The sequence below is a fragment of the Pseudorca crassidens genome, chromosome 10 (genome assembly GCF_039906515.1).
Source record: "Pseudorca crassidens isolate mPseCra1 chromosome 10, mPseCra1.hap1, whole genome shotgun sequence".
NCBI classification, from domain to species: domain Eukaryota; kingdom Metazoa; phylum Chordata; class Mammalia; order Artiodactyla; family Delphinidae; genus Pseudorca; species Pseudorca crassidens.
In genome coordinates this window covers 60,285,097-60,312,287 of record NC_090305.1, presented here as the reverse complement: position 1 = coordinate 60,312,287, position 27,191 = coordinate 60,285,097, and the positions used below count along the sequence as shown (strand labels likewise).

The 27,191-nt window shown below is 40.5% G+C and overlaps 1 protein-coding gene across 3 annotated transcripts in view; it reads right to left on the bottom strand.

Annotated features, from left to right (window-relative positions):
* The window catches only part of ANO10 (anoctamin 10), a 223,956-nt gene that overhangs the window by 171,587 nt on the left and 25,178 nt on the right, over positions 1-27,191 (bottom strand). For 2 of the 3 annotated variants that reach the window (XM_067753884.1, XM_067753885.1), the window contains exons 5-10: positions 23,679-23,798; positions 20,954-21,523; positions 19,500-19,555; positions 17,063-17,137; positions 14,031-14,213; positions 2,884-3,075 (exon numbers count right to left, since the gene is read on the bottom strand). In XM_067753884.1, the coding sequence (XP_067609985.1) occupies positions 2,884-3,075; positions 14,031-14,213; positions 17,063-17,137; positions 19,500-19,555; positions 20,954-21,523; positions 23,679-23,798 (1,196 nt within the window). The remainder of the gene's footprint in view (positions 1-2,883; positions 3,076-14,030; positions 14,214-17,062; positions 17,138-19,499; positions 19,556-20,953; positions 21,524-23,678; positions 23,799-27,191) is intronic. The other variant, XM_067753886.1, reaches the window with a different exon arrangement.

Sequence of the window (27,191 nt, the reverse complement as noted above, 5' to 3'; positions counted from 1 at the left end):
TGGGCTTGCTCATGTACCTGTGGTCAGCTAGTGGGTAAATTGGAGATATCATTGGCCTTACTATGCTAGTTAGAATTTCTAGTACTATATTCAGTAAAAGTAGTGCCGGTGGACATTCTTGCATTGTTCTTAATCTTAGAAAGAAAGCATTCAATCTTTCACTAATAAGTATGGCGTTAGCTTTAAGTTTTTTTAAATAGATGCTCCTTATCAAGTTGAAGGTGACAGTATATTCTACTGTTGAGTAGAATGTTCTATAATATGGATTAGATTCATAATTTGATGGTGTTGTTGAGTTCATCAATAACCTTGATGATTTTTTATCCAGCATTCTGTCAATTGTTGAGAAACGGATGTTGAAGTCTCTAACTGTAATTGTGGATTTATCTATTTCTCCTTTTAGTTCTATGTTTTTAGTTCACATATTTTACAACCTTGTTGTTTGCTGAATATATAAGATTTCTACATCGTCTTGATAATTTGACCCTTTTATCATCAAAGAATGTTCCTTTCTGGTAAGTTTCTTTGCTCAGAAGTCTACTCTATATGATATTAATATAGCCACTCCTGCTTCCTTACAATTAATTTTTCCACATATATTTTTTCTATCCTTTTACTTTCAACCTGCTTAATCATGTTTAAATTGGGTTTCTTGTAGATGGCATATAGTTGAGTTATGCATTTTAATCCATTATGTCAATCTTTGTCTTTAACTCATGTCTTTAGACCCTCTACAGTTAATCAAAATATCGACTTAAGTCTGCCATTTCTTCATTTTCTGTGTTTTCATTTCTCTGTTTTCTTCTCCTTGTCTTACTGTAGGTTACCTCAATTTTTTTTTACTACATTTTGATTTAACTATGTTTTTGAGTGTATCTTTTAAACAATATAGCTTTTTAGAGGTTGTTCTATATATAGACATACACACACAAATATATATACTATATTTTATATGTGTGTGTATATATATGTATACATTCAGTCTACTTGTATCATTTAGTTTGAGTAAAATACAGAAATCTTACCTTCCTTTACCACTCCCCATTTATAATATAATTGTCATAATATTTTTCCTACATATACTTAGAACCATTAAATAGTGCTGTATTTTTTGGTTTCAACTGTCAAACATAACTCTAAAGACTCAGGAGTAAAAGGAAAATATATTGTTTTTACTTGTGTTTTTGTTTACCATGTTTTTGCTTCCTGACATTGTCCCTTTATCATTTCCTCAGTTTACAGAACTTTTAGTCATTCTTTTAGGATAGGTCTGCTAGCAAAAAATTCTCTTACTTTTCCTTCATTTGAGAGTGTCTTGATTTCCCCTTCCTTCCCAAAGGATATTTTCTCTGAATATAGGATTCTGTATTGACAGTATTTTTTAGCCTTGGAAAATACTGTGCCACTTTCTTCTGGCCTTCATGCTTTCTGATGAGAAACTGGCTGTCATTCTAATTGTTTTTCCCCTATAGGTAAGAGGTCATTTCTCTCAGTGCTTTCAAGAATATTTTTCCTTGTCTTTAGTTTTCAGATGTTTAATTATGATGTGTTTCGGCATGAACTTCTTTGTTTGGGGTTCACTTGGCTTCTTGAACCTATAGTTTTAGGTCTCTTGCCAAGTTTGAAAAGTTTTGGCCATTATTACTTCAAGTGCCTTTTCAGCCCTTCCTTCTTTCTCCTTTCCTTCTTGGACTCCAATAACAGGAATGTTAGATTTTGTTGTTGTTGTTATAGTCACACAGGTCTCTGAGGCTATATTTACTTCTTCAGTCTATTTTCTCTCTGTCGTTCAGATCAGGTAATTTCTATTTTTCTATTTTCCAGCTCCTGCTTCTTTCCTCTATCCCTTCCATTCTGCTATTGCACCCATTCACTGAGCTTTTTGTTTATTATATTTTCAACTTCTAAAATGTCCATTTGATTCTCCTTTGTGTCTATTTCTTTGCTGAGACGTTCTAATTCTATTTTTTCATCTGTCGTAGGTGTGTTTGTAATTGCTTGTTGAAGCATTCTTATCGTGACTGCTTTAAGATCTTTGTCCAGTATTTCCAACACGTGTGTGTCATCCTGGTGGTGGCATCTGCTGATTGCCATTTTTTTCATTCAGTTTGGTATCATCCTGGTTCTTGGTATAATGAGTGATTTTTTAATAAAAACCTTGATACTTTAGGTGTTATAAGACTCCAGATTTTGTATAACCTTTTGTTTTAGTTGGTTCCTCTGATACCACTCCAGCAGGGGACAATATCTTGTCACTAGCAGGTAGAGGCAGAAGTCCAGGTTCTCCACCTGGACACCACTGACACCCAAGGTGGGGAGTGGGGTCATTATTGCTGGAGAGGGGCAAGAGTTCTGGCTTCCCACTAGACTACCACTAATACCTCCTTTGATGGAGGGGTACAAGTCCCTCCTTTGTGCACTCATGTGGCCTCTTGGATGGTATTAAAAGTCTTGACTCTCCACTGGGCTTCCTCTGAGACCACCCTAGCAGGGATCTGAAAGGGAATCTCATTACTGCCAGGTAGGAGTGGAAGTCCAGGCTCCCCAGTAGAAGTCCAGTGTCAGTGATTTCTACTGACACTGCAGTGGGGAGGGCCTCATTAGTACCAGTGGCTGAGGCCCAGCTGACTACTCTCCAAGAAAACTGTCAAAGTTTCACAGCTGAAAGGAGTCATGGAGATTGTAGCTCAGCCCCGCCCCCAACTTTAAAAACAAGAAAAGCATGGCCCGGAGAAAGTTAATGACCACCTGAAGTTACACAGCTAGTTTGTGGCATGGCAAGGATAAAATCCAGTTTTCCCAAATCTCTCCATAGAGCTTTTTTCTTTTAATCACAATACCTCATTTTGTTTTTAAAGAAATAATTTTTTATCAGATAATTACCTGCCATACACCAATACTGGCTGAAGGTTCTGAGAATGGGCGTTTGAAGACCCTGCACATTTTTAAGGCGTCTGAATTAACTTCAGTGAGATTATTTAGCACGGCGAAGGCAGCTGCCAGTGGGTAAACACAGGAGAAAAGGCTCACATAACCAAACTGCAGGAATAACTCCAAGTAATCATCAAAGGTGCCCTGAAAATGTAAAAAAGAAGAAAACAGGCATTGTTTTAATATCACTTAATAAGAACAGTCTTTTGCAATACTATGCAAGGCATGAGCATCTAACCAAAAAAAAAAACTCAGAGTTTCTCCCAATTCCTTCTTCTCAACAACAGAATTTACTTAAATTCAAAGACAATTTTATATTAAAGTCTCTGAAATGCAGAATAAAAAAATGATTTAGCTGCTCATATCATGTCGAATCACTGGATTATTACCTTTCTCCCCCTAAGGTAAATAACAGCAAAGCTAAAGAAGTTTGCTCTTGACCAAGTAAAATGATCCAGGATCATTAGAAATCTTACATGATGGTCCCTTCACATCATGGGTACCCCAGCATCTCAGCCCCTGACCCTCCATTAAAAAACTGATGGTGGTGATGCCAGCGAAACTGGCAGAGTAAGAACCTCCAGAAGTTTACATCTCCATAAAAGCAAACAACAAATGACAAAATTTGTCAAAAGCAACTTTTTCAGTACTCTGGAAATTAACTAAAGGCTTGCAGCATTCGGGGCAGAATTTAGTCAAGAATAACAGCTCAACCTTGTGGCATTTTAACTTACTCTAGTTTCATATCCTGCTCCCGAGTTCTGCAGCAGCCTCGAAAAATAATAGCATGCGTTCCTGTGCCAGAGCGAGGAGAGTGGGGACACAGATCTTTGAAAGCCTCATTCCCAAAGGGACATCATTATCTGACCTGGCTCTAGAAGACCCCACTCAAAAGGCTTGTCTCTATTTAACTGCACAGAGTCTTCCCAGCGCTAAAGGCTCCTCCCCCAGGGATGTTAATTGAATGCTTTAACATCAGTCTGCTTGAGGTAAAGGGTAGCAGCTGGGGCAAACAACAGACTAGCCAGGGAGCCCAAAAGAAAAGGCTGAAGAATGAGATATCCACAGGGGGTTTGCAAAGCTCCCACATTTTACTGGGAATTGAGAAGATGAGGCACATGCAGAAGATCACACATAAGCTTAGGAAAGATCTGAGAAAGGTCTAAGATCTCACCTCTGACTAACCCTGAAGCTCTGCAAAAGCAGAAAGTGAACGCTAGGGCAGAATTTTAAACTTCCTGGCTTAGTATTGAAGGCATGCCCTAACACAATAACAAAGACCTAAAAGACATGTATAAAACACTCAATCCAAGAGCAGAACACTCATTCTTCTCAAGTGTACATGGAACATTTTCCAGGATAGATAACATGTTAGGCCATAAAACACTTCTCAACAAATTTAAAAGGCTTAAAAATCATACAAAGTATCTTCTCTGACCACAATGGAATAAAACTGGAAATCAATTAACGAAGGAAATTTCAGAAATTCACATACTATGTGAAAATTGAGCAACACACTCCTAAAAAAAACAATGAGTTAAAGAAGAAATCACAAGAAAAATTAGTAAATACTTTGAGGTGAATGAAACATACCAAAACTTAATAAGATACAGTGAAAGCAGTGCTCACAGGGAAATTTATGGCTGTAAATGCCTTTGTTAAAAAAGAAGAAAGATCTTAAAAAAACTGAAATTTTCATCTTAAGAAACCGGAAAAAGAAGAGTAATCTAAACCTAAAGCAAGCAGAAGGAAATAAATAATAAAGATTAGAGTGAAATAAATAAAATAGAGAATAGAAAAACAAAGAAGAGCAATAAAACCAGAATTCGGTTTTTTGAAATGATTGAGATCAACGAAAAATGACAAACCGTTACCTAAACTGTGCAAGAAACAAAGAAAGACTCAAATTACTAAAATCAGGAATGAAAGAAGGGACATTACTATTGACCTTTAAGTCAGTAAGGGGAAGGGGAAGAATTATAAGTAAGAAGAATTATGAACAATTTGAGACAGAAAGGAAGGGGCAGGGTGAAACCATTAAAAGACTGATACAACCATTAAGAGCAGGATACGACAAAAACTGGTTAGAACCTACTAGGCCCAAGATGGTGGAAAAGTCAACTTCCGTAGACCTTGAGCCTCATTATACACTCACTGTAATGCATTAGCATATGCTAAACAACACGCCCACAGGTGCCATGACAGTTCCAAGGCCGCCCATAAAAGGCCAAAAAGTGGGCAGTGCCCCAACTCCTGGAAATCCCTGCTGCTTCTCCAAGATAGCTACAACATTCCTCCCACTCATTAGCCCATGAAACTTCCCAGCCCATGAAAACTAACCATCACCACAACTCAGGGCTGCTCTTGCCTTCTGAGACAGCCTACACTCCTGTCTATGGCGTGTATATCTCTCTAAATAAACCTGCTTTCAGTTTACTATGGCTCCCTCTTGAATTCTTTCCTGTGTGAAGCCAAGGACCCTTACTTGGCAGCCTGCCCCAGGGACTCACTCGAGACCTGGGACATGACAACAATTATATGCCAAAAATAACATTAAATAACCTTGATGAAATGGGTAAATTCTTAGAATGACACAAACTATCAAAAGTGACTCGAGAAGAAACAGAACATCTAAACAGACCTAAAACAAGTAAAAAGATTGAGTTAGCAATCAAAAACTTTGCACAAAGAAAAACCCAGGCCCAGACAGTCCACCTGTGAATTCTCTCAAACACTAGAAGAAGAATTAATACTAATTCTTCAAAGTCTTCCAAAAAGAACAAGAGGAAGAAACACTTCCCAACTCATTCTGTGTAGCCAGTACAACCTCAATAGCAAAACCAAAGACTTCACAAGAAAAATACAGACCAACATCCCTGAATAAAGATATAAAAATCCTCAACAAAATACTAGCAAGGTGGACCCAGCAGCAGAGTAAAAGGATTTTACACTGTGATCAAGTGGGATTTACCCCAGGATTGTAAGATTGGTTCAACATATAAATATTAGTCAATGTGATACACCACATTAACAGTTTTATTGGTATACTTGTATGCATGTATAAATATATTTAATCATCTCAATAGACACAGGAAAAACAAAGTACAACACCCTTTCATGATAAAAGCACTCAACAAATCATAGAGTAGTAAATCTTCCTGACCTTGGATTAAGCAATGGTTTCTCAGACACGACACCAAAGGCACAAGTTACAAAAAAGAGAGAAATTGGACGTCACCAAAATTTAAAACTTTTGTGGATCAAAGGACACCATTAAGAAAGTAAAAAGATAAACAACAGAATGGGAAGAAATATTTGCAAATCATACATCTGATAAGAAATTTATATTCAGAACACATGAAGAACTCTTGCAACTCAATAACAAAAGGGCAGATGACCCAATTTAAAAATGGGCAAAGAATGTGAATATATATTTCCCCAAAGAAGAGATACAAATGGCCAAAAGTCACATGAAAAGATGAACAATATATTTAGGCATTAGGAAAATCCAAAGTAAACCCACAATGAAATACTACTTTACACCTACTAGGATAGCTATCATTTAAAAAAAAAAAAAAGTGAGGCTGTGGGAAAAAATGGGACCCCACTCGTGGCTAGTTGGAATATAGAATCACCACCACTTTTGAAAATAGTCTGGCAGTTCCTTAAAGTTAAACGTTGAGTTAACATACGACCTAGCATATGGCAACATGTGTTCATACAAAAATTTGTACAAAAATGTTCACAATAGCATTATTCATAATAGCCAAAAAGTGGAAACAATCCAAATGTCTACCAGCTGATTAATGGATACACAATACGTAGTGTATCCATACAATGGAATATTATTCAACCACAAAAAAAGGAATGGGGTACTGGCACATGGTACAGCGTGAATGAACGTTAAAAGCATTATGCTTAGAGAAAGAAGCCGGACACAAAAGGCCACCTATTATATGATTTCATTTATATGAAATGCAGAGAACAGGTAAATCCACAGAATGTAGATTAGTGATTGCCAGACTAGGGGAAGATGTTACTGCTAATGGGTATGGGGAGTTTGGGGGTCGATGATGAAAATGTTCTGGAATTAGATAGTGGTGATGATTGTACCACCTTGTGAATTTACTAAAAACCTCTAAATTGTACATTTTTAAATGGTTAATTTTATGGTATGTGAATTATTACCTCAACTTTTTAAAGAAGTTAAAAAAAAAAAGCTGTTAGTAACAAGGAAGCTCCCCAGAATAGCCCTAGTGGAAGTAGCAGACACATCAAAGAGGCAAAAAAGAAAAAGGAGTCCACGGAAGAAAAGGGGGAAACCAGGAAAGCATGACGAAATCCCTCTGAAACTATATTTAAAAACCTTTCTGATGTGCTTTAAAAGGTTTAGTCCAAAGGAAGAAAGGAGCAAAAGTCATTACATACCCTTGATTTGTAGGTAAGAGATATAAACGGTAAGAGGTGAGTTCCTTCGTGATCTTTAATAACTGGAAAAAGGCGCCTGCATTGAAATGGGATGCCTGGTCATTGGTGACTGTGACTTGTCACCTGAGTAACTCCTTGACTGGACCCAACGGCCTGCTGCTCACATCCTGATCCAAGAGGGGCTGGGCAGCACTCTATGTGGTGCAGTGATTGGGTGAGGGAGCCACAGGCACCCACTTCCAGCATCCTCAGGCGCTCTCATGATCAGCCAGTGCACATGCAACAACAGTTTCAGTTTAAGAAGACTATTCATCATCATATTTTAAAGCAACATGAATATTTTAAATTAATAATTATAATTAGCATTACTGCATCTCAGAGTCAGTCTTGCACCGAGATAGGCATATTAGGCTCAGTAGCTGAGAGCTTTAGTTTAAGTCAGATTCTACTTCTAGTTGGTTTCCTTTTTTATTTTATATTTTACTAAAATAGAAAACACTCAAACATAATTACAGAGTACTGGGGATGGCAGGAAGTGCTTCTTCCAGATGCTCTGGGTATTTGGATGAAGTGTGAACCCAGGGGTTTTGAGTGAGCTTCACTGGCTGTTTGCAAGGCCTGCCAAAGAGCAATGCCAAACACATGTGCTTTGGGAGCTGGCAGGTTGACGCTCAGCTGGGGGTTCAGTGGTGAGCAGTTTCTAAACAACTCTTTGGTTGCATTTGGCTCCAGAAAGAATGTCCTTATGTGTGCTGCAGCATACGGATGTGATTTTTAAATATGCCCAGCAATATGGCATCGATTTACTTCTCTGAAGAGTGAAGAAATCAACAGTGAAACTCTTAGCAATCAAGCCATTTTTACCCCAATTCGATCTTAAGAAATCCTGATAGCCTATGCTCAGCTTTCAAAATTGTGTTGTTTCAGCTCATGAAATAAAAGGGTGAGCCTCTGCAGAGATGTGTAGACAGTTTCTCTCAGATGTAGCAGGTGCAGCCTCCAGAAGCCACGCAAAGGTCTTCCTGGCCTTTTTAGCATCCAGCACCCAGGGAGCCCCTCCCCCCCATTCTGTGTTCCCATCTCACAAGCGGGTTCAGAGTGTAGAATTTACATGGTAATTCTATCAGTACTTTCACACTTCTGAGCACTTTGGGGTCAGTCAATTCAGCAAACCAGGGACGTAATCCAACAGCAAGAAGGAAAAAAAAATGCAATTTTAACAAAGTAAACAATCACATACTAAAAAACACATTAAACAAGACAATCTACCCCAATAGCTGCAAGTTAGAAAACACCAACTTACTAAGATGATTCTAAGAATGTACGAACACAAAGTTTCAGGCTCCAGGGGATCCATCCCACTGGCCCCTCGCACCATCCCTGGAGAAACATCACGTCTCAGAGTTCCGCATGATGAGTATGTGAGGAGGATAAAGTACAGGAAGAGGGCAACATGCAGCACACAGACAGCAGGGGCTGGGCTGCTCTTTTCCTAAAACTGTTCTTTATGCAGCATTACACTGAGCACCCGCTGAATGCCAGGCTCTGCATTAGCAACAGAGTTTTGCACGATAAATAACACAGGGACCCTATCCCAGTGACTGAGAAAGGAAAATTACTAGCAAATGGCACAAACCCTAAACAAAATATTAGCATATTCAACATAACAATGTAGATAAAAAATACTGAACAAGTGAAGTTAATCATTTAAATGCAAACATGGTGTTCCATTAGGAAACTTACAAATATAAATGAAAATATTAAAGGAGATAAAATGATGATCGCAACAGAAGCAAAAAACAATAATTTTTGATAAAATTCAACGTCATCCACAATAAAAACTCTTCCCAAATAAGGAAGAGGAAAAAAAACATTCTTAAACTGATAAAAAGTCACCTACCAAAAACACGGAACAAACATAATACTCAACGGTTAGAAAAAAAAAAATCAGGAACAAGATAAAGATTCCTGTTATAACTACTTCTGTCCAAATTGTACTGAACATATTAGTGAGCCAAATAAATAAATAATAAAAAGTATAAGGACTGCAGGAAGGAACAAAATGGCCATTAGTGAGGTGGGTGGGGAAGGGAAGGACTGAGAGTTTGGGATTAGCAGACGCAAACTATTACATATAGGATGGATAAAGAAGGTCTTACTGTGTGGCATAGGGAACTATATTCAATACCCTGTGATAAACCATAATGGAAAAGAATATGAAAAAATATATATATATAACTGAATCACTTTGCTATACAGCAGAAATTAACACAACATTATAGATCAACTATACTTCAATAAAATAAAAATTAAAAAATAGCCTTTTTTGGGGCTTCCCTGGTGGCTCAGTGGTTGAGAGTCCGCCTGCCGTTGCAGGGGACACGGGTTTGTGCCCCGGTCCGGGAGGATCCCACATGCCGCAGAGTGGCTGGGCCCGTGAGCCATGGCCGCTGAGCCTGTGCGTCCGGAGGCTGTGCTCCACAACGGGAGAGGCCACAACAGTGAGAGGCCCGCATACTGCAAAAAAAAAAAAAAAATAGCCTTTTTTGGCCACATCACGCAGCATGCAAGATCTTAGTTCTCCGACCAGGGATTGAATCCGTGCAGTGGAAGCACAGAGTCTTAACCACTGGACCACCAGGGAAATCCCTAGCCATTATTCATTTGTAGGTGAAATAACTGTCTACATAGAAAACCTAATAAAATCCAAAAAAATAGGAGAATTCAGCAGTTTCTGGATAAAAAATACAAAAACCAACAACATTCCTATATGCCAGCAACAAACGATTAGAAACTATTTATAAAGAGCTACCATTTATACGGAATAGGATAGTCTCAAAGAATCTACCACAGATAACCTATTCAACACAAAGTGAAAAAGAACCTTTGCAAACTGCCACCCAGTCAATCACTTGATCTAACAAGGCAGCCCCACACAAGGGTCAACCTGCCATCAATGCGTCCTGATGGGGTACAATGGAGGTATACCTCCAAAACTGCTGAACTTGAATCTCAGGGAGTAACAAATGGGACAAATCCACTTCACGGAAGCTAATGCTCTGAAAAACAAAAACGAGTGGGAATTATTCTAGATCTGCAAACTTTCAGGTCTCCAAAGCCCTGAACTCTTTAAAATCACTGAGGGCACCGAAGACTTTTTGTTCATGGGAGTTATTATACCTAGTGTTATTTACTGTGTTAGAAATTAAAACTCAGAACTTAAAAAATATGTCTCATTGATTCATTTCAATAATAAAAAGCATATTAACATTAATAAAATATTGTTTGAAAAATCATTATGTTTTCCAAAACAAAAAACGTCTAGTGCGGTGAGTGGCGCTCAATTACGTTTTTGGCAAACCTCGTCAATGTCTAGCTCACTAGAGGTCAGCTCATTTGCTGTGTGGCAACATGCTGCTCTAGTTGGAATACTGATCATGAAAATTCAGCCTCACACAGCTATGCAGTTGCACATGAACTGTTCCCAGGAACGGAACAGCAGCGCACAGTGAGATCAGAGGGGCTATACAGCCCTGGCCCTGTGGCTGGAGAAACAGGGTCGGGAGACCCCAGTGGATCACCCCTGGTGGAGACATTATGGAGAATGTCTTTTTCTTTATACTCTGTTCTACGTTTTCCAAGTTTTCTACAGTAAGTAAGCAAGTATGACTTTTTAGAATCAAGGTTTTTAAGTCTCAAACTGCTTTTCCCCAAAGCTTGGCAACATTGTTTTAGATTCATATATAGCACTCAGGATGAGATTACAGAAAATACAATTTTAAGCTCATTAGCTTCAGTGAGGAGAAAAATATACCCGGAGGGAAGGATGAGTGCATAGCAAACAATGATCTAGAACAAATGTGCCCCCAAAGCATCTCCCCCTTTCCAAATATATGGGGAGAGTTGAAATAGAACATACCTGATGTCATTTCCACGAAGAGAGTAAAGGAGGAACTTGTAGGAGATGAGGAGGGAAAAACAGTCAGATAACGCGGGGCCCCGCAAGCAAGTTAAGTTACTAAGGAGAGACACTCACTGTTAACCCCAGCATTCACACACAGACCCAGGGCCTGTGAGAGAAATTAATATACTATTTCCTTAACTTCATATCAGAGAGCCCATGCTGAATAATAGACTGAAGAGAAAAGCAAAGTCTTGAATCTTGTTTCTGATTTAGTCACCAGGTGATTAATAACACAGAGCTTTGGACTTCCCTGGTGGCGTAGTAGTTAAGAACACGCCTGCCAACGCAGGGGACACGGGTTCGAGCCCTGGTCCGGGAAGATCCCACATGCCATGGAGCGACTAAGCCTGTGAGCCACAACTACTGAGCCTGTGCTCTAGAGCCCGCGAGCCACAACTGCTGAGCCCGCACACCTAGAGCCCGTGCTCCACAACAAGAGAAGCCACCGCAATGAGAAGCCCGCGTACCACAACGAACAGTAGGCCCTGCTCACCGCAACTAGAGAAAGCCCGTGCACAGCAATGAAGACCCAACACAGCAAAATATAAATAAATAAAATTAATAAATTAAAGAAAATAACACAGAGCTTCAACTGCCTATTATTAACGTGAGAAAAGCAGTGCCTGCCTTACCTTCCTTTATAAACGTATTATCGGATATCATGAAATATCAAAAAGGTAAGATGTAAGATTTTGTCAGCATACAGTTCTTAGATGAATTAAAACAGCTTTGTGAAGGGCATATTGTCTGTATTACTGTGTACCATTCGCTGAGCCTGAGGAAAGGGGGAGGAACTGGTCTGGAGAAGACTGCGAGCTTGGCTCTGGTCACTTTAGGGGACGATGCTGTCTGCCCAAACGATTCAGAGATAAAGAAGAGTTGAGAGCGGGTAGAGAAGAGGGATGTAGAGATGACAATATGGAGAAGAATTATTTCAAGAAATTGGCAGGGGCAGGAAAGAGACAGGACAAAAATAGCAGAGGACGTGAGAGGTTTGCTTGCTTTGAAACAGGAAGGGGAGAAGGGGGAATCAGGAAACCCGGGAGCTCCAGGTGGGCCTGGGGCAATGAGAGAGGGGATGGAATAAAGAACTCGGGGGAAAGAATGGTGGTTTAGTTTCTGTGAGAAAATGAAGGGAAAAAATAAATATGGCCCAAAATACTTATTTTGGGAGGAAAGGCTTCTGACACTATGTGAATTAGACTGACTTGTAACCCACAGTAGGCCAGCACTCGACCAACGCAGGCAAGGCGGCTGCACGTTGCGCCCAAGTGCTGTTTTCTTTAACTCTTAACTGCCTGCGTGTGTGTTTCTCTGATACTTCATGTATAAACAGTGCTGCTGGTCGAGATATGCTGTAAGTTTATACCCTGAATCATCTTCTCCCCCAAACACAGCAATAATAGAAAATGCTAGTGCATATATGTTTATTTTAATCAAAAGAATATCATCACTCAAAAACAAAAAAATCAGCCGCCCAAGCGAGAAACGGAACAAAGTGCAAGACAGTAATCAGAAGCCTGGCCAGGCTTCCGTCCACAGGCTGGGCACGGTGGCCAGGATCTGAATCCTTCAGGCAGGGGAACCAAAGGCACACCACTCCTCTAGCGTGTATCTGGAAGCAGGTTGTTTGAGCAAAACCACGGGTGAGAACAGTGGCCCCTACCCTTGAAGGGGCCTGAAAAAAGCCACAGCTGCTGCCCTGGAACTACAGCTTGGGTCAACAGCATGCTACCTGCTGGCTCTGCAGAATCTCCACCATCACCACAAGATGGGATGCCAGCTCTGGGCTACAAACTCCTGGTTCTGAACTAGGGGGTGGGGCAGGGGGGACTGCAAAAATAAGACAGAGAAGCAAGCAGGGAGAGAGAGAGAGAGAATAAACTGCTCAAGATAAACATACAAACTAAAATTCTTAGGCATACAAGAAAAACTATGAAAGTCAGCCAAGAAATTCAGTCATCAGGAGACTCATTCATTTGTGATGAAAACCAAGACTAGTAAAGTTTAACAATAATGGACCCTCACTAAAGGATCTATTTCACTAAGAAGAATAGCACACCCAGAAGGAAGGGACAGGATATAAGAAACAATGACCTAAAGCAAACATGACCCCAACACCTGACCCCCTCAAAAGAGATATACTGAATGTAGGCAGAGCTCAGTAAACATTTGCTGAATACATGTTTAGGTTTAAGAACCTCCAATGACCTACTTGGAGTTCCTAAAAATAATTCGGAAATTCTCTGTCTTAAAAGAACTATTTTATATTTACTACAGCACTAAGTAATTTAAACTATATTATAAATTAATCTTCAGATTGGCATTCCATTTTTAACGATGGGCTTCAATTTTTTTCTTTGAGTTTAAAGTGTCCAGAGCAAACAATGGCTCCACAGCCACCTCACCTCTCCCTTGCTCTGCCGTCTATGAAACATTCCCACCACCCTCAGCAGAGTAGTCTCGAAATTCACTGGACTCACCCTTTGGATGTTAGGCATAACTTCCGGTTCAAGATAGCAGCATTTTGATACACAGTTCCATCTTTTTAACTTTAAAGTAGTTCATGGTAAGGAAACTGGCTGGAAAGCACTTACAAAATAGTCACACCTGAGACAATGAGTGGTTACTTATCTGTTGTATACAGTCTGGACATGACTGTTACTCACTTTCAATCAATGTTTAACTCCGCAATATTCAAACTTACCAAGTAAGTTCCCATTTCCTTTTCCAGAACCACCTGTTCATATAACGTAGCATCGATGTCTGCCTTTAAAGCCTGCACCTTCTTCTTTACCTTCACATGCTGCTTCTTTTGGAGCCAGTAAGGAAGAAGAGATTCTACAATTTGGTTAAAGATCTGGGAGGTAATCAGGAGAGTAGCCAAGCTCTAAAGAGAAGCACATAAGTGATACTTGGAGACGTGGCTTAACAAAACCAAAGCATGTGTATAATTATGCAGTTAAAAAAAAGAATCTTCAACAAATAGTATACTATTATGTTATAAAAACTAGTATTGGAAAAGCTAGGTGTTAGAATGATGTTTCTAATTTATTGTTTTCTTTCACAGGAAAGACAGACTAAAATACAAAAATATTATAATACAAATAAGATTATAATAAAAAACTGGTTATGAGTCGGTAGGAGAACAAATTAACTTGAAATTGTGTTTTTTATTATCTCATCCTGGCTGCAACATGTGAGTCTAAATGATGTCACCAACTTTGAATAAAGTTTAGCCACAACTTATTATTATAAAATTAATATATCCTCCCTCACTGTAGAAAAACTTAAAAGATAGAAAAACAGTCACCCTTAATTCCACAACCATGTCAGAACCACTACTAACATTCTAAATATATTTTTTTAATTAATTTATTTATTTTTTGTCTGCACTGGGTCTTTGTTGCTGTGCGCAGGCTCTCTCTAGTTCAGGCGAGTGGGGGGCTACTTTTCGTTGCAGTACACGGGCTTCTGGCTGCAGTGGCTTCTCTTGCTGCGGAGCACGGGCTCTAGGCGCGCGGGCTTCAGTAGTTGTGGCTCGCGGGCTCTGGAGCGCAGGCTCAGTTGTTGTGGTGCACGGGCTTAGCTGCTCCGTGGCATGTGGGATCCTCCCGGACTGGGGATCGAACCCGTGTCCCCTGCATTGGCAGGCGGATTCCTGACCACTGCACCACCAGGGAAGTCCCCTAAATATTTCTTTATAATCATATGTAAAAATAAAAGTAGAATCATCCTATATATAAACAGCTTTGTAGATTTCTTTTCTCACTTACTATACTGTGAGCACTTTCCCATGTCATGAATAATTCTTTTTTACTTAGCTCATGCACTGTTGTTGAATGTAAGTATTATTCCCAACCCTGACTATCATAAATGCTGCCCCTTACCTACGTACATGAATCTTCGCCCCACCTCTGATGATTTACTAGGGACGGATTAACGTTCTTGGCAAAGTTGCCCAAGTAGTTTCCAGAGGTACTGTGTCAATTTCCACTTTCCCCAGATAGGCATCAGTGTTTTCATCACAAACCACCTTAGCTGATATTAAAATTCTATGTTTTAAAAAAAAAAAAAAAAATTCTATGTTTTAAAGGGACTTCCCCCAACCCCCTGTCCCCTGTTAAATAAAGGAGACTCTCTAAAGTATAAGAAATGAGGAGTCATACCCCACTAATACAATAATGGTGGGATTGGAAAAGGTATGTACATCTAACCTATCGATTTCAAATGTAGTATTTTCAAAAAGAATTTTTTAAATACTAAGAACACAATATTTAATTTTACTTTTATGCAAGCTCTTAGAACCGTAACTACAAAATCTTTTAACTTTCTCTGTTATACAAATTTTTAAATTCCTTGAAAAATGATCCCAAGCTCTCATATAAAGATTAAGAAGCCTAGGCTTTGAGATTCTGCTCACTAACAATCACAGTATATTAAAACCAGGAAAGAAGAGCCCTTACTGGTAGTTGGCTCAAGTATAAAAAAGAGAAATTAGAAGGCAATAATTTAATTTATTATTCACTAATATCATGTGATCCAGAAATGGTAACACAGCAAAATATGTCATCTTTCTTAAACATTTCAGAAACAATACAGCAGTGCATAGGATCTGCTGGTCTCTAAAGTTTAACAACTTATTAATTTAAAAATGAAATGTGTGGGAGTTCCCTGGTGGCACAGTGGTTAAGAATCCGCCTACCAATGCAGGGGACACGGATCCCATTTGACCCCATCTCCCCTGGTCCAGGAAGATCCCACATGCCACAGAGCAACTAAGCCCATGTGCCACAACTACTGAAGCCCACACGCCTAGAGCCCATGCTCCACAACAAGAGAAGCCACTGCAATGAGAAGCCCATGCAATGCAACGAAGAGTAGCCCCCGCTCGCCGCAACTAGAGAAAGCCCGTGCGTGGCAACGAAGACCCAACACAGCTAAAAATAAATAAATAAAATAAATAAGTCTATTAAAAAACAAAAAAAAGAATCCACCTGCCAATGCAGGGGGCATAGGTTTGATCCCTGGGCTGGGAAGATCCCACATGCCGCAGAGCAACTAAGCCCGTGCGCCACAACTACTGAGCTTGCGCTCTAGAGCCAGAGAGACACAACTACTGAGCCCGTGCACCACAACTACTGAAACCCACACACTCTAGGGTCCAAGTGTCGCAACTACTGAGCCCACGTGCTACAACTACTGAAGCCCACACACCTAGAGCCTGTGCTCTGCGACGAGAGGCCACCGCGATGAGAAGCCCGCGTGCTGCAACGAAGGGTAGCCCCCACTCACCACAACGAGAGAAAGCCCGCACGTAGCAATGAAGACCCAATGCAGCCAAAAATAATAAAATTAAATTAAATTTAAAAAAAAAAGAAATGTGAAAGAACTATTTAAGGTTATACCATTACCTGAGACACACACAGAAGTTCAATTAATGAATCCATTTTGCTGTTAAAATTGCTTTTACAAGTTTTGATATGAGCTCTATATTTGATTTTGTGCTCTACGTGATTTATTTTGTAAGCTGGTTAGCTTCAACAAATTTCTTTCCAGTTGAGTATAATACACGGTGCAATTGCTAATGGTTGTTTATTTAGAACTGGGCTTAGAAGTACACAAAATTTAATAATTTTATTTATAAAGATAGCAATGGGAAGACAATTACATTACCTGAATATAGGAAACCACCTCTAAAACCTAAAAAATGGATACCTTTCTGTTTTTCACACTCACCTGACGCAAAAGCTTCATATCCCTCAGGACAAAGGCAATGTAGAAGAGTGAGGCAAAGCAATTTAAAAAGTTGAACTGCAAAAACAAAAAAAGATAGCAATATTTAATACTGCATCACAGTACTTCATTACAACTATAAAAATCGCATTTAAGAAACGTAATGAGGGACTTCCGGTCCAGAGAAGGTGGCTTGGACGTGTTTCTCCTACTCCCCCTCGCTAAGCACATCTATGAACTTGAAATATCGCGAGAGGCAACCAAAGGAGAGCTCTGAAAGGTGCTAAGAGGAAAAAGATCAGGTTTGGGACCCCAGGGCTGAAGGAACAACACAGCACCAGCGCATCTTACATCCCTACTACTTTCTTACAAAAGAGAGTGTCCAAGGCCCAGCATCTCCCACCCCCAACCTAGTAACCCAGGCAGCAGGGAGACACATTCCTGCCCACCCCGCTCAGAATAGGAGTCCTGACAACAGGCAAGCCCAGCAGCACTAACAGGGAGACTGACGAGGACCCCCACTAACAATAAGCTGTGAGGGGATGTGCTCTCCTTCCCTTCCGCCCTGCCACTCCCCTGCCCCACGGAGAGATGCCGGGTGGGGTGGCCAGGCAGCACCAGAAAGGAGGGCCCTGCCCCAACAAGCAGTCCAGCCCCGGAAGTCTCTCTGTGCCAAGGGACCTGAGATCCCCCCGCCCCCTAGAGAGACACCTAGCTAGCCGAGGGGCACTAGCAAGAGAGATCAGCCAGAACAACCAGCCTGGCCCGGGCAGCATCTTTGCCACCATGGGCCTGAGACTGCCCTGCCCAGACACATGGTTCAGGGGTAGGGGTGCAGGGAGTGGGGTGGAGATCCCACCACAACAGGTGCCATTTCTCCAAGTAGTTTCCCTGCTCAAGAGCCTGCAATCGCCCCCAGGACTGATGGGTTTCCTTCCTGTCCCCCAGCCGCACGCTGGCTACCCCCTCCTGTGCAGCATCACTTTCCGAGACAAAAGACTGCTCTGTGCACAGTATGAGCACTTCATTAGTGAGGGAAGGGGGAGTCACTGGAGAGAATGAGCAGTAACACAATGTGGCCACAGGGTAGGGGGAGGTAGGCGTAGGGATGGGGGTGCTGAGTTAGAGTAGAAGTTGAAAAGCAAAAGCTCGGAAGGCTGAGAAACGCTCTCCGCACAAGATTGAAAAGGAAGGGAGAGACCTAGCACACACAGTGGAGGATGAACAGACTCTTTACAAGACAGTCACCTGACATTGTATCTGGCACCATCAGAGAATAATCAAGTCTAACAAATAACTAAATTCTTTAAGACAAATGGAGTGTTTTACCTCTAAGGGCAAAAGCTCCACATTGGGATCTTTCTGAATGAAGCTTTTAACGCATTACACATTCCCCTGCTTGTTTTCTCACACAGAGAACCCGGAACGGAGCATCCCTGCTGACTCAGCACCAACATTTTGAATATAAATTATTTTACACGGCTAGAGTGAGGCCTTCGGAGCCTTTTTAGATATGGATGGCCGCTTGCCCCTTTTCTCATGTCCAAATTGCTGAAATTGTTGAATTCTCATTACCTATTTATGAGAGTTTTCCATTTCCTTCCGGGCTCTTGCCTCTATAAATTTACCTACTTCCAGAAACCTAATCACCTTCCTAATGGTGGTTTTTCATCCTTTAAGGATGGAAAAACGAGATAAACAAGCTTCTCAGAATGACTCCTACAGCTGGAACAAAGGCTCTTTCTAAGCGAGGGCCTGGGAGAAAAGTACATGGACTGGGTTAAATCAATTCCAGTGGATAGGTCAGAGGACTCCTTATGCACTCTTTCTTGATTCTCAGCTATGTTACAGACGACTCAGGTAATCTCCAGATAAACAAGGTGATTTCAGGCTGGTACCTCTTTGTTATTTCTCATAATGGTGGGAAGAGGCATAACGTGTGCGCTTTAAACAAACAGCAAGCAGGTTACACAGCGCCTTTCCTCCATCCCTTTCCTCCTACTCTTCAAAACATGCTGGGAACCTCTTGGACTCTGGAAATTTCTCAGACAAAATTTTAAAAAAATAGTAATTTAATGCTCCATCACTAAACAGAAGGTGGGTAACTGGAAGGATTGTTGAATAATGAAACATTCAAACCCAAGTCACCAAAAGGAAAATAACAGAAACATGTCTATAAAGTAGTTTTTTTAAATAATTGGAAATTGGCTATAATACTAATTTCTACATTTAAAGTCTTATACCATGTGCACATTTGTAATAAGGCTGCTGAACGTTCATGTAAACACACATTAGTCAATCCTTGCCTACTTGGACAAAGTATATTAACTACCTGATACCTTAAATCAGAATCAAGTCTTCGTATTTACACTCCTAAATATTAAGTACTATGTGTTAGTTTCAAAAGTACAATGGACTTGTATATAAAAGATCTACTTACCACTAACACTTTCAGAATTAGGTGATTCTGGTAGGCAGATTCCAATCTGTGATTCTCTAAAACATGAAAAAGGAGAGGTAATGTCTCTCAGGTAAGAAAGCAGAACGGGAGCATTGTCATGAAGTAAAGTGAGACTGTGCTGAGGGCAGAGATGTTCAAAAACAGAGCCTCAGTCAGTAAACGTGCCAGGCTACTGCTTACCGCCAAGAACATCAAACAAAAAAGAAACTAAATTTAAGACACATTTTTCAAGATACTGCCATGGCACCGTGGTCCGAAATTATTTTTTAAATATTACTGCAATAAAGAAATGCAGTAAGTGTTGGCAAATGATCCCACAGATACCAGAAAAAGACCCTGTATCCGCGGTAATAGTAAAACTGAGAACCATCTCTAAAGAGTAGGGCAATAAATAAAGTTTATAAGGATTAACTTCAAAGGAAACTCAAATTTCCACCCTAAGAAAAGGAGACACTGTGCAGGTCCCAAGACAGCAGGGCAAAAGGACAAAAAAGGAAGATTCTGAACAGAAGTATCACCTTGCACAGAGAGGCAATGTTAGGCTGACCTGGATTTGAACCTCAACTCAGCCACTATCTGACCTTGGGCAAGTCACTTAACCTCCTGACACTCAGCCTCCTTGCCTACAAAACAGGGCTGCCACCACCCTCCTCCCAGGGTCACCGTCAGGATTACAAATACTACCAAACCCCAGCATCAGCTCAAGGAAAGCACTAAATAAATGGTAGCTGTTGTTATATGACTAATAAAAAGAATTTAAAATACCTTTCTGGTCCATGAAGTTAAGGCCTAGACTTCTTCCTAGGGCCTAATATAGCCTATTTATTTGCTTGAATAAATAAATTAATGAGTGAATGGCCCATCAAGACCTTTTTAAAACTATAACCAGGTTCCTCTTTTACTACAGAGACAGACAAGAACACCTGCCTTCACTGAGTTCAGTGGCAGGCCCCACACAACTACACAACTGGTTTTCAGATCCCAGACATAGTTCTTTCAGCCAGAGTATTGTGGAGATAATTCAACTGATTTTATCCTTAGCATAAAACACGATATAGTATTAGGGGCACAGGTTGGACTAGCCTGGCTCTACCATTTGTTGTCTAAACTTTGTTAATTCTCAGTATCTTTAGCCATAAAACTGTGAAATAACTTCTATTTCATGGTGTCCTGAGCAGGTGAAAATGAGGAACTATGGATAAAGTGCTTAGCAGGGCACCTAGAACATAGTAACTAACAATAAATGAGAGCTGTGAGAACCACGACCTAGAGATCATCAGAGCTCCCAGAGCCGATGACTTTTCCTTATGTCTCTAGAATGAGCCCAGAGCAACATCTATCTTCTTTGCAAGGTAGCGGTTACATGAATCGTATGATCGAAGCAATATTTCTTATAGGCAAATGAGACATAAATTCAAAGCACTGAGTCTTACCCCATGAAGTTAAAAACTCGGCAGCACATCGATAGAGGCGGTTCATGACCTCAATCACGATGGCGTAGATGATGCTGGGCACATACAACAAGATACTGGTCCACTCGGACCCGCTGTTTTCGTGTAGATCCAAGGCCCAGGTCTCCATGTCGAAGTAAATCATCATGACAAACAGAGAGAAATAGAGACAGAGGCACACGAACGGCAGGGAGACCAGGTAAATGCGCAGCTGTCTCTTGTAGCTGGGGTACAGCGGTTCCTCCCTGCCGGTGACGGCATTGATGCCCAGGACCCCGTGATATCCTGGCCGGGGCTCCTCGAACTGTCTCTTCATGACCAGGGTCCCCCACCTGTAGGTCATACTGGCACAGCCGCGCTTCCACACTTCCAGGATCACTGTGGACCAGATCAGGTTGAAGGAGGCGAAGACCACATACTTGTCATAGTTTTCCCACACAAACAGGTAGTAAGGTAGCCCAAGGACTGCCACAGGGACTAAGGCAAAAGTGAAATATTCCAAAAATCCAAAGTAAAGAGCGATCGTTTCTCCAAAGTAGCCACGAATACTATCTGCAACGAAAGGAAAAAAAAGGACCTTAAGTCCCAACTGGCAAAGACTTGATTTGTTTTAAAAAAAATCACTTCAAGTAAGCTTATTCACTTTTTTACTTAAGTGGGGATCATTTAAAACCCTTATTTCCCAATCGGTGTGTGATGGTAAGTCCATCCTCCATGAAGTACAAAGACCTCGCTTGTCTCTATAGCAATAAGCCTGACACTTCCCCAGCTCAGGGCTCAGGCCACAGCTGCTGGGGCTGCTTTGGGGCTGCTTCTCTTCACCTTCTCATCTGGTGGATGCCTTCTTCACAATGAAAAACTCACCTCAGGCTCATCCTCAATCTCCAAGGTCCTAGTTTAAATTCAGCCGTGGCCAATGAACCAGCTTCATTTGGGGGTTTACTTTATGCTCCTCACTTTTCTCTCACTTTAATACTAGAGTTATAGAGCTTATTTTCAAAGAAGACCCCTCACCCATAGTAACCTGCCCCCACTACTCAAAGCTGTAAACTTTCATCAATATGTCACGGCAAACTTTTCAATACACTGAAGAAAAATTATTCAAAAGCACGAAACAATATTCTACACGTTAACTTTTAGAATACATGGAATACATTTATCTATACTTTCCTACAGATAAATGCACTGGGCAGAAGAAGGGCCAAGCGACATCAGCTAGCTAACCCAAAAGAGGTCATGAACACCGTGTCCTTTGCCGGCCACACCTACATGGGTGACTGCCTAGACTATAAAAGCATCTTGCACTGGGACCAAGGTGGGATGCAGGGGGTGAGGGAGGCATAAGAGTTAGAGTTAGTATTTCTTGGTTAATTACATGAAGTTACAACATTGTGTTTTTTTCTTTTTTTTTTAAGATAATGTGTCAGATCAGTCTATGTGGATGGTTTACAGGGATCCTATTTTCCCCTATCCTTAATTCTTCTACTAACTCAGGAGCATGTGCAAACAGTGGGTATGATGAGGTAACTTCAAATCAGAATCAGGTTAAAAGATAAACAAAACAAAACAAAAAAAGCCACTCATGGTCCTGGGCGCCATATCAGACCATCTCTCTCTTTTGATCTCAGGGGGAAGTTCAAAATTTTCCTGAGCCCCAGCTACTATCTTCAGTCCCAGCACTCCCAGAGGCCTGTAAACCACTACCACACCCATGCTCAGCCTTCACCACCAACTCACTTTTTCCCCCTCACTTTCTAAGTAGTAGCTCCTGGATACAGCCACTCACAAGACCTAGAGGCAATATTTAAATTTACTGCCACCTAAATGCTAAACAAGGTGAAAAAATGTCCTAAGTGTAACATAAAATGACTATTACGTCACCTGGAACTACCAAAAACAAACATTTTTCCTTTCAAAGAATACAAGAAAAAATTCAAAATGCAATTTCGAAATTTGACCTTAAAAATGATTTATGTTCACTGTTACAATATTATAATAATTGTTTTCAGAAATGGCAATTAGAAAGAAAATTTGAGAGGAATTCCTTTAAACAAAGTGAAAAAGGCAATGTCCTTTAAAGAAAAACTGATAGTAATGCTTACGGTGAAAACTACCATCTTAAATATAATCCTTTTGCTTAAAAGACGTAACTGAACCAAAAAAACTCGAACATCCATATTGACAGAAGTTTACACAGAGTAATGTTCAACACACACCGAATAAATTAACGGTTATTCTTCTAAGTGTCTTCAGAGAAAATGCACAGTTCCAGTAATGCACACCAAGATCCTTATAAACTACCTCAAAAGACATTTAGGCCTGCTAGTCTGCCACTAAGAATGAACGCAGCTTGGCCCACTGATTAGTGCTAAAGAAACAGAAATTTTCAAACACAAAATAATCACGGTCAAACTAGATTCTTATAAAGTATGTTCTACAACAAATCTGACACGTAGTCATGAAGGCCACTCTGGATTGCCTGTATCGTTGGTGAAATTTAATAACAGCCTGTAATTCAGTTCATCTAAAATGGTATCAGAAATAAAATAAACAAATAGGTCATGTAACCCCTCTATCCCCCTCACCAATTTTTTGCCGACATGCAGCTGGTGAGCCCTGCCCAGCACAGCGTTAAGTATCTACCCAAGAGGGATACCACCACTGCTGCATCTTCCTCTTCTCTAAGAGAGCAGGCGCTGACACATACCTATGGGCTGATACTTTAAGGTAAATCGAGTATACCAGGTGTCCTCCAGCTTCTTCAGGGCTTCGTTGTCATGCAGTGGAAACACCTGAATCACGATGCCAGATGTGAGCAGCCTCCTCACTGTGGAAGGAACAGGCAAGACGGGTTTGAGATTGCTCAGGATACGCTTCATCAAATGCTACCCAAACTCTCCAGGAAGAGAGGAGGTCTACACAGAGATCAACGCTATCCTGCCTGCTCCCAAGGTGTGTATTCTTCTGTTCTTCAGAATGTAAATATCTTTACTATTTCCTTTGGCTACGAAAGCAATACAAGTCGATGTAAAATTTGAAACCTTACAGAAAGGCACAGGATAGAATTTAGAGAGGCCCTTGTTTATTCTCTCCCTTCCACAAAAACATAACCACTGTAAATAGCAATTTAGTGTGTAAGCAGACTTCAAAATATACATCCATAAATATTTATTTTAGAAACAAAAGGGATCATTCTCTACACATCATTCTGTAATCTTCTCATGTAGTAGTAGTATATGATGAATATTTTTCAATGACAATATAAATAGAACATGAATGACCTTTTCCACGGCATCATAATATTCCCTTGTACGAAGTGCTATAATTTAACTAATCCTCTATTGAAAAATACTTGTTTCCTTTTTTCACTATTATAAATAATGTTAAAATTCTTATACATATAACTTTCCCCACCTGTCAACTATTTCCTTGGTACATACACTTAGAAGTAGAATTGCTAGCTCCAAGAGCAGAGCATATGTATCTTAAACTTGGACACATATTACAAAACAGCCTCTAGAAAAAATTTTACCAATCTGTCCTCTCACTACAGTGAAGGTAAGAGAATGTTCAGTTCCTTTCATTGTTACTGATCCTGAGTACTTTCAAAATCATTTTTACCTTTTCTAATCTGCTAACAAAGGCTTACATTCACAAACAGCAAATATCAAAATTTAAAAAGACTTCCAGCTTTCAGCAATCGTTTGGTATGATTTTAACACTTGTGCACATACCTGGGAGATGAGACAAGCTGGGACCTGGGACCCTTTACAGGAGTGTTTGCACCTGGACAAATGTCTCCTCCAGCAACAGAATAGGAAGAAATTATAAGGGACTAAAAACTACCTTATGCAGGTCAAGAGCAGTTGGGGCAAATTATGAAAAATAAGATTCAAAAAGGCCACAAACCAACTGCCACTTCTGAGGAGCCGGGAGCAAAAGCAGAGTACTGCACATGCCCCCTGCACACAGCACCACGAAGCGGCTGGGCAGACAACCTAAGCCACGCCTCCAGCCTGACCCACCAATCCACCCCCAGCCTCACCCTATTTAAGGGACCACCTTGTACCTCCCCCCACCCCCACCCCCCAGGAACAAGCAAGGGCACCTGTTACTTGTTTTCGTTCCCTTGAGCTGCAGCATGAGTCCCAATAAAGCCTTCCCTGAATTTCATCTGGCCTCTTCACAATTTCTATTGACTGAAGGGTCCAAGAACCCAGGTTGGTTACAGAGAGACAAACAAACTTAACCAAAGACAATGTCCCCTAATGATAATAAATGAAAACTGGGCATTCTCTCATCCATAATTATTCAGAATGACTCACTGGGTAGACAGGTCTTCAGGTCTTTAAGAGGAAATGTGTTCAGTTCATGGAGAACTCAAATGCATGCCCTGTGCCACATTGCGGGAGACGGAGCACTTTCCACGCAAGTTCCTAGCAGCTGTTTTAATCAGCTCATCTCTTCTGAGGGCTGCCTTCCTTATCTCCTATCTACCTGTTCCCAAAGACAAGTGATGAGCATATCAGGCAGTAGGCCCTTCAATGAGGATGGCAAATAAATATCCGCAGCGTGGAAGAGAAACATGATTTAAGTATCTGATGTACAAATACTGCATATAACAAAGAGAGATGGTATTCTCAGGACAGATGCCCTATTATAAAATCTTCAGAGTAATTTAAAAGAAAACCTAACTTCTTAGAAATGAAAAAAAGGATAATAAAGAGGAGATATCTGATACTAACAGTAGGAAAAATTATCAATGTTATCACTAGGGGATATTGTCTTTTGTTAAATGTGTTCGTCTCTCTCAGATATGTGCACAAGTGTTAAAATCATACCAAACGATTGCTGAAAGCAGGAAGTTTTTTTTTCTGATTTTGATATCTGCTGTTTGTGAATGTAGTCCTTATCAGATTAGAAAAGATAAAATTGATTTTGAAAATACTCGGGAAAAAGTATGGATCTCAAAAAAAAAAGGATTCTTAATAGATGGATCTTCTTACAACTATATCTCATGCATAAGTTATACAGAGGAAAAAAGTCTTAAAAAGCTAGGGTTGGGCTTCCCTGGTGGCGCAGTGGTTGAGAGTCCGCCTGCCGATGCAGGGGACACGGGTTTGTGCCCCGGTCCGGGAGGATCCCGCATGCCGCGGAGCGGCTGGTCCTGTGAGCCGTGGCCACTGAGCCTGCACATCCGGAGCCTGTGCTCCGCAATGGGAGAGGCGACAACAGTGAGAGGCCCGCTTACCGCAAAAAATAAGAAAAAAAAAAAAATCTAGGGTTGTGATAAAATCCCCCTTCTCAATAACTGAAAAAGGTATATACTCAAAATATCAACAACTAGGGTAAAAAGGTGTATGGTTTAAGTTATATCAGCCTCTGGTGCTGTCAAGTCCATTTTTAATATATTTTTTAACATCTTTATTGGAGTATAATTGCTTTACAATGTTGTGTTAGTTTCTGCTGTATAACAAAGTGAATCAGCTATACGCATACATATATCCCCATATCCCCTCCCTCTTGCATCTCCCTCCCACCCTCCCTATCCCACCCCTCTAAGGTGGTCACAAAGCACCGAGCTGACATCCCTGTGCTATTTTACACTTGGTAGTATATATATGTCCATGCCACTCTCTCACTTCATCCCAGCTTACCCTTCCCCCTCCCTGTGTCCTCAAGTCCATTGTGTGTGTCTGTGTCTTTATTCCTGTCCTGCCCCTAGGTTCATCAAAACCATTTTTTTTTTAGATTCCATATATGTGTTAGCATACAGTATTTGTTTTTCTCTTTCTGACTTACTTCACTCTGTATGACAGACTCTAGGTCCATCCACCTCACTACAAATAACTCAGTTTCTTTTCTTTTTATGGCTGAGTAATATTCCATTGTATATATGTGCCACATCTTCTTTATCCATTCATCTGTCAATGGACACTTAGGTTGCTTCCGTGTCCTGGCTATTGTAAATAGTGCTGCAATGAACACTGTGGTACGTGACTTATTCTAAAGTGTTTCAGTGGGTTTTTTTGCAGCTAACATGAGTGAAAGTCAATCACCCACACCGGTTCTGATTCTTAGCTCTTATTTAGGGATGCAGAGCTGTACCTTATTCTTCCTTCTATTACTATCCTTTTCAACTACTGTATCAAGTTTCTGAACTTTGAACTGACTGATAACATCTAAATTATTATTTTACTATTTCTAAGCTCTTTTTAAA